This window comes from Tamandua tetradactyla, chromosome 6 (genome assembly GCF_023851605.1).
Source record: "Tamandua tetradactyla isolate mTamTet1 chromosome 6, mTamTet1.pri, whole genome shotgun sequence".
NCBI classification, from domain to species: domain Eukaryota; kingdom Metazoa; phylum Chordata; class Mammalia; order Pilosa; family Myrmecophagidae; genus Tamandua; species Tamandua tetradactyla.
This window is the reverse complement of record NC_135332.1, coordinates 16256888-16270406: the sequence shown is the minus strand read 5'-3', so window position 1 is coordinate 16270406 and position 13519 is coordinate 16256888. Positions and strand designations below refer to the sequence as shown.

The window sequence follows — 13519 nt, the reverse complement described above, 5'->3', positions numbered from 1 at the left end:
TCCCACAAGCTTGTGGGAGAGATTTGCTTTCTGTTTTTGTTAACTTAGGCTTCTCAAGCAAATACCATGAAATGGGTTAGGTTATAAATGGGAATTTATTCACATGGCTTGAGGCTGGGAAAAGTCCAAATGAAGGGCATACATTCCTCCCGAAGACTGGTGTTCGGGGCTGGCTGGTAATCCTTGGTCCTTGGCTTGTCACGTGGCAGGACACACAGTGGCATCTCCTGGTCTCTCCCTTCTCTTCCAGGTTCTCTCCATGTTCAGCATCTGGTGCTCTCCTTGTGGATTTCTCCGTGTCAGAATTTCATTCTCTTATAAAGGATTCTAGTAATAGGATTCAGACCCATCCTGACTGAAATGGGCCACATCTTAACTAAAGTAACCTCATCAGAAAGTCCTAGTTACAACAGGTTCACACCCACAAGAATGGATCAGGTGTGAGAATATGTTTTTCTGGTGTACATTTAGTTTCAGTCTACCATAGTGGCCCTGCGCACCGGTCCCTGCCGTGATGCCTGCTGTGTGGTAGCAGGTCCCCAGCTTCCACCTCGAGGAAAGTCTCAGGGGCACCTGGTTGACAGGAGACCAGCTAGAAGGTGAGTGGAGATGGGCTGGGTTGGCAAACTGGGGGTTCTGGCACTTATGTAAGCCCAGTGGGCAACAGATTTCCTTTATGGAAAAGACCTGCCTCCTGCCCCACCCACCTCAAAAATCATGTGACCAGCAGACCAAGGTAAGGGATGTTTGGGGAACACCAAGGAAATTGAGTAGTCCTCACCAAACTAGGGGCAGCAGCACGACCCTGGGATCCCAGGTCCCTGGATGTTGAGGTGATAAGTCCCCTTCTAAAGGCAAAGGCTACCTGGAACCCAGCAGTGGGGTTCCAGAAAGAAAAGCTTTATGCAGGACAATAGAGAAAACATAATGCTTGCTGTGTGGCCGAGAGAGGGGTTCTGCCTCAAACCAGGCAGTGGCTGAATGTCTGCAGTGGGCAGCACGGAGGGGCTGGCCGGCTGGCCCTCTGGGACGTGCACCTGGCCCAACTTACACTGCCCAGGGAGGCAACCGGTGAGCCTCCCTCTAAAAAGTGGGGTCCCACAGCTGCTTGGACATCCCAGCAACCAACTCCCTAGAAGAGGGCAGAGGCCCACACTTAAGCAGATTCTGACAACAGTCGCCTGTTGCTTTGGGAATTCTTTAAAGGGCGCAGAAAACACTGGGGCTGGTCTCTGTCTCTGGGAGAACAGAAATTTCCATCTCACTGTGGACCTTAAAGAACAAAAACTAGGCCTCAGGGAAGGGAGACACCCCACTCTCAGCAAGTGCCTGAAACCCAGCTCAAGGGCAAGCGGGAGGCGTTTCTTGAGCACCCTAAGCCTTCCACACACATCCCTTCATATAACTCCCCAAAGCCCAGGATGGATGCTGTTACCCCGCTTTTCTCCTGGGGATGGTCCTCAGCCAGGAGGAGGCCAGAGGGCCCTCGGGGTTCCCGGGCCTGGTGCTTCCACTGGCTGGGATGGTGGGTGGATGGCAGACCCTGGAGAAACCAGAGTGGCCCCCCTGAGAGGGCCAGACCCCAATGCCCAGCCTGCTCTCAGGCAGGTCCGGGTGGCCGGGGCAGGGGCGTCCACTGCTCCAGACTCGTCGGGGAAGCGGGCCGGGGTGCTCGGGGCCGGCCCTCCGCGGCTGGGCGCCGCCCCTTCCCGCGCCGCGGTCCCTTTAAGAGGCCCGCGGGGCCCCGGCCCTCCCTCCCCGTCCCGGGCCGCCGCCGCCATGGCCGCGCTACAGCTGGAGGAGAAACTGATCTGCTCCATCTGCCTGGAGCGCTACCGGGCCCCGGTGACGCTGCCCTGCGGCCACAGCTTCTGCGGGCCGTGCATCCGGGACTGGGGGGGCCGCCGCGAGACGGCGTGCCCCGAGTGCCGGGAGCCCTTCTCGGCGACTGCCGAGCTGCGCCGCAACGTGGTGCTCAGCGGCCTGCTGGAGGCGCTGCGCGGGGGTCCGCCCGCCGCCCCCGGCCTCCGGCCCGCGACCGACGGCGCCGACTCCGGCGCGCGCTGTCCCCGCCACGGGCGGCCGCTCGAGCTCTTCTGCCGCACCGAGGGCTGCTGCGTGTGCAGCGCGTGCACCGTGCGCGAGTGTCGCCACCACGAGCGGGCGCTGCTGGACGTCGAGCGCCGCGCGCAGGAGGTGACGCCGCCGCCCCGGGCGGGTGGGCGAGTGTCGGCGTCAGGGCCGGGGAGCTCTGGGGAGCCCCGCAGAGCCGGAGCCCGAAGCGGCCCCCGAACGGTCCTCCCGGAAGCCGGGAGCTGATTGTAAGATTCGGGGTGCCCGGCGGCGACCGAGATCGCCTACCCCGCCGGGGCGCATGGGCCGGCCTCTGGAGCGGCTCCCTCAAGGTCTGAGCGACTGACTCCCTAAGTGGGGACACCAGGCCTGGCGCTCAGAGGCTGCGTTCCCAGGCCCTGGAAGACCGTTGGGTGTAGCAGGTGCTCAGATAACACCCTTGGATCAGTGTTTGCTGAGCACCTACTGTATACCTAGTATATATAAATTGGAAAATAGATCAGCTGACATTCCTGCCCTCTTAGACATACTGTCTACTTAAGGGGCCAGACAGTGACCAAGCAAAGACAAAATCTATTATTACAAAATGCAATAAGGAAAGCCCAGGTGATGTGGAGACAATAGGGAGCTGCCACAGGGCCAGGAGGAAGGGGAGGTGGCATTCAGGTTGCCAGGGGGAAGCGCAGCCTGGAGGGCCCGGGAAGGCAGCAGCAGCCTGCACCCCAGCCCTGGGGTGAAAAACAGCTGTGCACGCTGGGGCACCCAAGGCAGATCCCCGAGATTGGGGGTGGCAGGTGGGAGGAAGGCAAGAACACCAGTGGGTGCCTACGAGGCCGGCAGGAAGCAGGTCACGAGGGCCATGCCAGCCGACTCTAAGGGTCCCAGGGGACTGGTGAGTGGAGAAGAGCCAGGAGCAGGCAGAGGACAGGCAAATGCAGGGGAGGGGAGGCCAGGCAGAAAGGGGAAACAGCGAGTGGGGTTCAGGATACCTGGTGGAGGGAGTAGAAACAGGTCAGACTGGGAGTAGGGGAGGCAGAGGGAAGACGAAAGACTGGGTTTCTGTCTTGAGCAAGTGGGGTGCTACACACTGAGAAGCAAGGGTGTGGAGCAGAGTCTGGGTTTGGACTTGGCATTGGGCACATCCATGGGAGGTAGAGGCACCTGAGTCTGGAACTCAGGGGAGGTCCGAGCTGGAAGTAGAAATTTGGGAATCATTGACACATAGATGGTAGAGAAAGTTCCTCAGGGGAACTGAGCCTGGAGTGGGTCAAGGGGAGCTCTACCTGCCGTGAAGTCAAACAACCTGGGTGTTTGGACCCAGCACCTCTTGCTGTGAAGCCACCTGAGTCCGCATCGTTGCTCCTATTTATAGATTGGGGTGGCGGCCCAGAGAGCCTGGGTGCCCTGCCCGGACAGCTGGGCCTGCAAGAGTGAGGAGCAGGCCCTGAAGGCGGGCTGCCCCCAGGCTTCTGCCTTGTCCATGCTCCCCCCTGTCCCCAGCCGGGAACCTCCCTGGACTTGGTCCTGCTTTCCCGGTGACAGCGAGGCTAGTGCCTCACCTGAGGGGCAGAAGGAAGGGTGCCCCGCGTCTGCAGGTGTTTGTTGACTGACTGGGACCAGGGACTTCACAGCAGGGCTGACCTTCTCTCTGTTCCTCCTCACCCCGGGCGGGCCCCACAGGACCGGCTGAGAGCCACCCTGGAGGCCAGCCAGCAGCAAGCTGCCCAGGCAGAGAGGCAGCTGCAGGAGCTGCAGCAGGGCAGCAGCCAGATCCAGGTAGGAGACTGGCCATGGCCCACCCACCCGGCCTCACACCAGGTCCTTCGGGCAGCCTCTGGCTGGGCCCTGGGGCACTGGACGGCCCGGGTGAGCCACCCTGAAAATGCCTCCTGGCAGGAGGGAGTGGGGGGCCCGAGCGAGCAGGAAGCTGCGTCCCCTGGCTCTGCGTGCCTCCACCCAGCCCGCTGAGGTTCTTCCTGTGCCCACCCAGCGCTCAGCCTGCACCCTGGCCTCCGCGGTCTCCAGCAAGTTCAACCGCCTGCTGCAGGCCCTGGAGAGGCTGCGGGCCTTGGCACTAAGCACCATCGAGGCAGCCACGGCCCAGGCGCTGGCTCAGGCCCGGGACAAGGAGCAGCAGCTGCGGGGCCACCTGGAGGCCTGGGCTGACCACAGCCGCAGGGTCCAGGACCTGCTGGGACAGTCAGATGACCTGACCTTCTTCAAGGTACCAGGCTCACGTGGCAGGTGCGAGAGGCTGGCTCCCCTGCCCCTTGCACCTGGGCTTACTGTGACTGTCCCCGGGTTCAGGAATCACAGCTCCTGGTGTCCCCAGGGCCTCTCAGGCCGCTGACCCTGCCGCAGTGGGATGGAGATCAGCAGCTGGGGGACCTGAAGGAGACGCTGAGCCAGCTGTGTGACCTCCTCCTAAAAGAGGAGGGCCACCCTGGGGTGCTGGCCGAGGCTGCGGACTCAGGCCCCATGGGTGAGGCTGACCCAGGATCTCTCCCTACCCCTCTGGTCACAGCGTCCTTCCCACCAGGGGTGGGAATGGGGTCAGGAAAACCCGCCCCCCCCCCCCCCCCCCCGTCTCCCCTCCCTGTCCACTCCCCTAATTCTGCTTTGTCCCCTAGAGGCCCCGGGTCCCCTGGCAGCAGCCCCGAGTCCAATATGTCCACTGAGGAGGCAACTCTGGCAGAGTAAGGAGCACTCACGTGCATGGGTGTGTGAGAGCGTGGGTGTGTTAGCACGTGTGTGCACAATTGCAGTGTGTGTGCACCTACATGCCCACATGGGTGTGTGCAAATGTGAGTGCACTGCACGTGTGTATGGCATCGCACATGCATGCGTGTGCCTTTGTGCATGCGTGCATGCACTTACCGCATGCTGTGATTGTATCTGCCCAAGACGCCTATTCCATGGCTTTTCCTGGGTCTGGTCCCCCCTGCCCCCAACAGCTGTTTTGGGGACACCTCTGTTACGTGCATCCCAAAGCAGGCACAGGCCATGGTGAGTTTAAGGGCAGCTTCTGGCACACGGAGGTGACGTTGCTCATAAGCCATCCACTTGATACAAGTCACGTCCCCTCGCCGAGTCTCAGCTTGAGCGTCTGCGGACTGAGGCTAAAGAAAAGCGCGCAGTCGGGGGCTGCAGAGGGAGGCGCGGCGGGCTGGGCGCGCGCTTAGTGGCAGCCACGGCCCGCGGGCTCCCTGCGCGCCCTCGCGCGCTCACCTTCTCGTCTCACCCGGACAGACTATCGCAACCTGACCTTCGACCCGGACAGCGCCAACCGCCACCTGTACGTGTCGCACCGGAACCAGCAGGTGAAGCACCGTCGCCGGCCCCGGGCCGAGGTCGGCGCGGGCAGCTTCGAGCTGTGGCAGGTGCGGTGCGCGCAGAGCTTCCGGGCCGGGCGCCATTACTGGGAGCTGCGCACCTCCAGCCACTCGGTGACGCTGGGCGTCGCCTACCCTGAGCTGCCGCGGCGCCGGCTGGGGCCCCACACGGACAACATCGGCCGCGGGCCCTGCTCTTGGGGCCTCTGCGTCCAGGAGGATGGCCTCCAGGCCTGGCACAACGGCGAGGCCCAGCGCCTGCCTACCAAGGCTGGGCGGGTCCTGGGCATGGATTTGGACCTGGCTTCGGGCCGCCTCACCTTCTACAGCCTGGAGCCCCGGCTCCGGCTCCTGCACACCTTCCACGCCATCTTCAACCAGCCCCTCTACCCCGTGTTCTGGCTCCTCGAGGGCAGGACCCTCGCCCTGTGCCAACAGCCGGAGGCCACGTTCCTTCCCGGGCCCCAAGAAGAGGCCTCGGGGCTCAGCTTAGGTGCCCCCCCACCCCCACCCCCACCCCAGGAAAACTCTGGGCTGGGAACTGGTGGCACCTATTTAAGGACAGATGAGGTCCCAGACATTCCTTCCACTTAGTGCCAAGCTGCATTACCTCTCTCACCCTCGGTTTTCTCTGTGAAATGAGGCCAAGGCAAGATGGGACCTCAGGTTTTAGCTAACGATTAAATGCTGGGATGACTGACGTCCAGTGCTCTGCCTGGCAGACATTGGTGGCCAAGAGCTGCCTAGGACCCCGGTTTGGGGGGCTGGGGCCTCAGCTATAAGAGGACCAGTGGCTCTGCGGGGGGTGGGGGTACAGGGAGCCCTCAAGTCAGAGTTTGAGCATAAACCCCGAGCCCACTTTTCCAGCCTCTCTGAGGCAGCGGGCACCCAGGAGAGAGTTGAATGGGAAGACTCGAGCAAAGCCGGGTTCTCGGGACCGGCTGGCCTTTGCCCAGTCTTACAGGTGATGTGCCCAGAGCCTGCGGACAAAATGACACTGGACAAACCCCTCTTTACCTCCCACCAGGACAGAGTAGACAAAAAAGTGGCCAGGGTGTGGGGGAACGAGCCAGGAAAGGGACCTAGAGAAAAACAAATCTTTTTACTGTCTTCCTCCCCACCCCCTCTTCCTTTTTATAAAACATTTTGGTATATTTTTGTCCTGATTTATTTTTTTTCTTTTATTTATGCATCCTTGTGATTTTAACCCATAATTTTCTTTTCTGTGTTTTTTTTAGCTTAACATAAGCATTTTTCACATTAGTTACCTTGTCCCTGAATGCTTCCTTTATGTTCTAAATAAGCCCGCTAGTGACTGTCACAGCTCACCCATTGTGGCAGGTTTAGGTTTTGCTTTTTTGGGGACAGTAAACATGCAGTTGTGACAGATACCTTTGGGCAGGAAGTGTCATGTGTGTTTATGGTTTGCAGTTAGGCTGAATTACCTGAAGTGAAATTGCTCAGAAAGGAATGAGCATGTTAAGATTTTTTTTTATATATATATGTATATACAAAGGCCAAAATGAAGTAGCCTTCATTCGGGATGCCAAGTGCCGGTACTTCCCTGCCTGCCTGAGGGACTCGGCATGGCAGAGCCTCAGTTTCCCTGTGCTCCCGGCCTCCTGGGGCTGTGGAGGCTAAAGTGACGTGAGTTGGAGCCTGGCACGGGGTTGGTTCCTTTTGGTTTGGTTTGGCTTTTGCTATTCAAAACACAGCCCGGCAAGCGCCCCTGAACATGCTTTTGCTGGTGTTTCTGGAGGCTGAATTCCTAGAAGTGGGGCGCCGGATCACAGGGCAGGGGTCCTTTTTGTTTGTTTACTTGACGTGTTCCATTTCTCAATCTCAGTGATTCTGAGGGTGTTTACCTTATAAATCTTTCAATATATATATGCTTTATATACTCATGTGTAAATATTACAATGAAAACATTTTTAAAGGGTGGTACATGCAAAAATAGAGATATTCCCAAAGTACAACATATTATTATATTTGTAAAAAATCCGTTCCCTTCCCACATCATAGCCGTTGGTGGCTTCTATCCAGCAGCTCTGCCCCTCGGCCTCAGGGGTCTCTGTTTGGGTCTGGGGCAGGGTATTTAATGCCTGCAGCCTGGGCACAGGCCTTCTGGCAGACATCGAGGGTGGGGGCTCCCCAGAACTGGGAAGGGAAATGACAGAATGACAGCCAGGAGGCATCCTGGGGACCTTGTGAATGGCTGGGGCAGTGGTGGGTAGTGAAAGGCCCAGAGGGACAGGAAGCAGGACTGGTCTGGCTAACCCAGTGTGCAAATCCCACCCATCGCTCCCCATCCAGGACCCCAGCAGAAGCATCCAGCTGCCTGTGCCACACTCAGCCAGACGTGGGGAGAGGGACACTCGCCCCCCGCCTCGGTGTCTGGAATAGGAGGTGTTTTGGATGGGTGCGCTGTCCTGACCATCCTGCCCTGGAATGTTCTAGATTGTGAAATTTACCTTGATTCACACAGGAGGCAGCGGTCCTGCCATTTTTGTAGAGTGTCACGTAGACAGCACTCCTCAAGGAGAGGTCGGAGCAAGCACCTTGGAAACTCTTGGAATCTCCTTCACACTAACCTCACTTGCACCACCTGATTTTTTTTAATGCCGTTTTATTGAGATACATTCACATACCATATAATCGTCCCAAGTGTACAGTCACTGGTTCACAGTGTCATCATACAGCTGTGCATTCATAACCACAATCAATTTATTAGCATTTTCATTACTCCAAGAAAAATTAAGAGTAAAAATTAAAAAGAACGCCCAAAACATCCCACACCCCTTATGCCCCCCCCCATTATTTATTTTTTACCTTATTTTTTTACTCATCTGGCCCTACCCCGCATAAGAGGAGCATCAGACAAGGTTTTCACAATCGCATGGTCGAACGATAAAAGTTATATGGTTATGCAATCACCTTCAAGAATCAAGGCTACCGGGGCTCTGAAGGTCCCCAAGCCCCAAAATGAAAGGGCAGGGGGTTGAGGAAAGACTTCTTAAGCTCTGCACAGTTATGCCTGGAGGAGACTGAAAGCGTCAGAGGCACTCTCTCCACACATGAGCTGCCGCCACTTTAATTCAACCCCAGCCAGTACACTAGAGGAAGGGCCTCAGAGGCCTACGCCTCGCTAGGCTCTCCCAGCCCGCGCCTCCCTCAACTCTCCCCAAAGTGGGCCTGAAACTCCAATATCCCGACTCCTGGGCCAGGCTCTGTGGCCAGGTGTGCTGGTTTGAAAGGAAGTATGCCCCCTAAGAAAAGCCATGTTTTAATATAAATCCCATCTCTTAAAGGTAGAATAATCCCTATTCAATACTGTATATTTGAAACTGTAATGAGATCATCTCCCTGGTTGATGTGATTTAGTTAAGAATGGTTGTTAAACTGGATTAGGGGATGACATGTCTCCACCCACTTGAGTGGGTCTTGATTAGTTTCTGAAGTCCTATAAAAGAGGTAACATTTTGGAGAATGGGAGATTCAGAGAGATTCAGAGAGAGCAACACTACAAAGCAGAGAGTCCACCAGCCAGCGACCTTTGGAGATGAAGAAGGAAGATGCCTCCTGGGGAGCTTCATGAAACAGGAAGCCAGGAGAGAAAGCTAGCAGATGACGCCGTATTCGCCATGTGCCCTTCCAGCTGAGAGAGAAGCCCTGACTGTGTTCGCCATGTGCCTTCTCACTTGAGAGAGAAACCCTGAACTTCATCGGCCTTCTTGAACCAAGGTATCTTTCCCTGGATGCCTTTGATTGGACATTTCTTTAGACTTGTTTTAATTGGGACATTTTCTCGGCCTTAGAACTGTAAACTAACAACTCATTAAATTCCCCTTTTTAAAAGCCATTCCGTTTCTGGTATATTGCCTTCCAGCAGCTAGCAAACTAGAACACCAGGTCCTGAGGGTGCACGACTGGGTGATGGGGAATAAGTCCTTCCTGGCTTTACCACCACCCACCTACCCTTAGCACAGCGGAGCCTTCCCAGACACAGACCCCAAATAGTTGAGTCCCAAAACTGCCTCTGGAGAAGAAACCCAATCCTGACAAAGATGGCCCCGACATTGAACTGTAGATGGGAACCCCACTGGAAAGCTGGGGGCCCCAAGAAGGGAAGCTCTGACAAGCACACTCCCTGCCCCTCAGCACCCCCAAAAGAAGATTCCAACTACCCCAAAATCACCGTGGAAGAGTCACTGCCGCCTTCCTCTTGCAAGCAATATCGCCCACGAAAGCAGTTTCCCTTTCCTTGAGTGACTGGGAGCATTTCCCCTTCTTCCAGGAGGCTCCAGAAGGCTGGAAGAACACCGTCCGCCACAACCCATGCCTCGATCTTGCCTCGAAGCTGACTGAGAAAGGACGCCAGTGATTCAAAGAGGCCCATTCCTTGGCCCCCATTCGGCTGGAGAATATCCAACTGTGATGAGCGTGCCAGATGTGGTGCCCTTCCTCTCTGAACTTGAACCCCGGTAATCCCAAGAGGCAAGAGTCAGCTCTTACCTTATTAAAGACCCTAAGAGCAGCAAAAGAAAAAAATTAAGGTTATTGGATTACAGTTCAACAATTTCAGGTGTTTCCTCCTAGCTATTCTAATACACTAAAAACAAAAAAGAGGCATATCTATATAATGCCTAAGAATAACTTCCAGGGTGATTTCTCAACTCTACATGAAATTTCTCAACCATTGAAACTTTATTTTGTTTCATTTCTCCTTTCCCTTTCAGTCAAGAAGATTTTCTCAATCCCACAATGCCAGGGCCAGGCTCATCCCTGGGAGTCATGTCCCACGTTGCCAGGGATATTTACACCCTGGGAGTCATATCATATGTAGGGGGGAGGGCAGTGAGTTCACCTGCCAAGTTGACTTAGAGAGGCCACATCTGAGCAACAAAAGAGGTTCTCTGGGGTGACTGTTAGACATAATTATAAGTAAGCTTAGCTTCTCCCTTGCAGGAATAAATTTTATAAGGGCAGGCCCCAAGATCGAAGGCTTGGCCTGTTAAATTGATAGTCCCCAGTGCTTGCGAGAATATCAGGAATTCCACTGGTGGGCAAGTTTACTATTTCCATGTTTTTCCCCAGTTCCTCTAGGGGACTTTGCTAATACTTTTTTATTTTCTACCCAGTTAACTCTGGGATATATCAGGGCATCACACAACCCTGTACAGCCCAACAAGGTCTCACTTCCTATTCAAAGCTCCATGTAATTATGGGCCCCACCTGACTCTGATAAAACTTTTCCTCTCCTCTCCAGGAAAATCCACTGGTATAGAGAGGGAAAAAGCATGGATTTGAGAGTGTGACAGCTGTATGGGGATTCATCAGCATAGTCTATGGGTGCTTCCAGCACATCTGCTTACATTTTCTCAGCTTCTGGAAGATGGGTTTACTGAGGCAGAATAACAGCAGGAAAGGGCAGGGGGTGTAAAAAAAAAAAAAAAGACAGGCCTTAAGGGCCGGTGAGTTGCAGGGAGCTGGGATAGAAACCAGAGGAGTGGGAAACTGCAGAGCAGCTGCCGGGGGTGGGGGTGGGGGTGGGGGGTCGGGGCTGGAGAGGGGCAGAACAAGGACTGTAAGAAATGTGGCTTCACGTAGCATCAGACCGGAAGCTAGAAGACTGTGGAACCAGGCCTCCGAGACCCCAGGGGGAAAGGATTTCCAGGCTAGAATTCCATACCCAACCAAACTGTCCATCAGGATGATGCCTGGATAAAGGTACTTGCAGACCCTTGAGCATCTCTTGCCCGGAAGCTCCCAGAGGAAGTGCTGAAACATTAAAAAATGGAGATGTAAACCACCAAAGGGAAAGGCAGGCCTGGGAACCAAGAAACAGGATATTCAACACAAAAGAGAAGTGATAAAATATCTAAAGACTCCAGAAATACGAGCGGAAATATCCACAGAGATGCTCAAGGATTTCAAGTATGCGGTTTAGGGAGGTGGCGGTAAATACTTAAAAAAGAAGAAGTTAAGAGTTGAAACTGGGCATATGTAGGAAACAAGCATCTGGAGTGGGGTGGGTCATGGGGCTATTTTTTGTTATGTTTCACTAAATTGTTTATTTTTAAAGATCATCTAAATAGATTTTTTATATATATAAATAAAAATCAAATTGTCAAAAAAAAAACCCATCAGAAGCGTAAAGAATAAGAAGTGCCACTGTGGGGCATGGTTTAGATCCACTTCCAGTTTTGTTCGCAGATGCGAGTAAAGCAAGGAGAGGCTTTTTAATTACTTTCATTTGTGGGGCTGGTTTTTATTAGTTTGGGTTTCTGTTTGTCTTTTTTTTTTTTAATGTAATATGCGGCCAGACAGAGTCATATGAGGTTTCGGATTGTCCGGGTTGCACCTTTGGATTTGAGTTCTGTCTCCTCCTGGACCCTCCACTCCTCACCCTTTATGACCAAGTCCTTGTAGGATAGAGAGATTGCAGGTATGAACACTTTCGCCTTAAGAGCCTGTTTGTTTCCAAAAGAATCAATCTATTGGGCAAAAAACGTGAACACAGTGACAGTGCAAATGAAATCTCAAAGTCCCAGCACCCTGACAGGTCCTGTCCCCATGCCTCCCTCCTGGAGTAGCAGAGCCCGAGCCAGGCGGCGTCTGAGCAGGGAGTGGAGGACCGGCTGGGCCTCGCCCCCGAGCAGCCTCCCAGCCCGAGAGGCACCCCACGTCCCTCCAGAACGAGGAGGGTTTGTGGTCTCAGCAAACCTGGGCATCCTGGCTGCCAAGCCACGGAGTAAGTGACGCTGCTGCCTGAGCCTCCCAAGGGGTCCCGTCCCTTCACAAAGAAGGACGGGTGAGACCAAGCGCTGCTCGTGTAACCAACGTATGGGCCTCATTACTGTGCCTTCCTGCCAAGCGGGGCACACCCAGGCTGCCTCCCTCCGCCGTTCCCACTGCGTGGAAAAGCTTTTCTGGCTTCAGTTTCTGCCTGTCTGAGTCCCGGCAGCCCCTGGAAGCCCGGCCTTCCCACGCCTCCCTAGCCTTCTCCACAAATGCCCCAGGAGTGGATTGGCCCCTCTCTCACCCAAGGGAGGTGCAGCAAGAAACGCAAACAAGGGTCTAGAAAAGGGTTTGAGGGGCAAAGACTGGTCATCTACAAAGGGAGGTGAGTTCTGCCAGTGGGGGCATGAGCGGAAGACCTTTCCATGGGATAGGAGCGAAAGCCTGGCGTGGCAACGCAGCAAGCAAACTCACCGCCCTCTCCCTGTCTACGTGGGACATGACTCCCAGGGGTGTGGACCTTCCCGGCAACATGGGACAGAAATCCTGGAATGAGCTGGGACTCAGCATCAAGGGATTGAGAAAACCTTCTCAATCAAAAGCGGGAAGAGTGAAATGAGACAAAATAAAGTGTCAATGGCTGAGAGATTCCAAATGCAGTCGAGAGGTTATCCTGGAGGTTATTCTTATGCTTTAAGTAGATATCATCTTGTTATTCAAGATGTAATGGAGAGGCTGGAGGGAATTGCCTGAAAATGTGGAGCTGTGTTCCAGTAGCCATGTTTCTGGATGATGATTGTATAATGATATAGCATTCACAATGTGACTGTGTGATTGTAAAAACCTTGTGTCTGATGCTCCTTTTATCTACCTTATCAACAGACAAGTAACACATATGGAATAAAGATGAATAATAGGGGGAAGAAATGTTAAAATAAATTTAGAGTGAAATGCTGGTGATCGGTGAGGGGGAGGGGGGTATGGTACGTATGAATTTTTTTCTGTTTTCTTTTTATTTCTTTTTCTGAATAGATGCAAATATTCCAAGAAATTATTGTGATGATGAATATGCAACTATGTGATTATATTGTGGATTACTGATTATATATGTAGAATGGAACGATCAAAAGTTACGAATGTTCGCGTTTGTTTGGTGTTTTTTTAAAAAAAATTTAATTAAAAAAAAAAAAATCCTGGCATGAACAAGGGCAGGGCTAAAGCAGAGGCTCTCAACCAGGGAGGTCTGTCCCCCAGGGAACATGTGGCAATGTCTGGAGACAAGTCTGGTTTTCCCACCTAGGAGAATGCCCCTGGCATCTCTGGGCAGAGGTCTGGAATGCCCCAGACAGGCTCCCACAACAGAGTTGTCCCAAATG

The 13519-nt window shown here is 54.2% G+C and overlaps 1 protein-coding gene across 1 annotated transcript; it reads left to right on the top strand.

Annotated features, from left to right (window-relative positions):
* The first annotated feature begins 1759 nt into the window (after positions 1-1759).
* Positions 1760-6559, top strand: TRIM65 (tripartite motif containing 65). The gene is made up of 6 exons (XM_077163867.1): positions 1760-2196; positions 3754-3849; positions 4064-4297; positions 4381-4555; positions 4704-4769; positions 5323-6559. Exons 1-6 carry the CDS (start codon positions 1780-1782, stop codon positions 5997-5999), a joined length of 1665 nt encoding a protein of 554 aa, XP_077019982.1. The 5' UTR covers positions 1760-1779; the 3' UTR covers positions 6000-6559.
* Positions 6560-13519: the final 6960 nt, after the last annotated feature.

What these genes read in the sequence shown, in the direction of transcription:
- TRIM65 (XM_077163867.1), top strand. Translation starts at nt 1,780, where the DNA reads ATGGCCGCGCTACAGCTGGAGGAGAAACTGATCTGCTCCATCTGCCTG. An exon ending in ATGACCTGACCTTCTTCAAG is followed by an intron (nt 4,298 to 4,380) that starts GTACCAGGCTCA and finishes CCCCGGGTTCAG; the next exon opens with GAATCACAGCTCCTGGTGTC. An exon ending in TGCGGACTCAGGCCCCATGG is followed by an intron (nt 4,556 to 4,703) that starts GTGAGGCTGACC and finishes TTTGTCCCCTAG; the next exon opens with AGGCCCCGGGTCCCCTGGCA.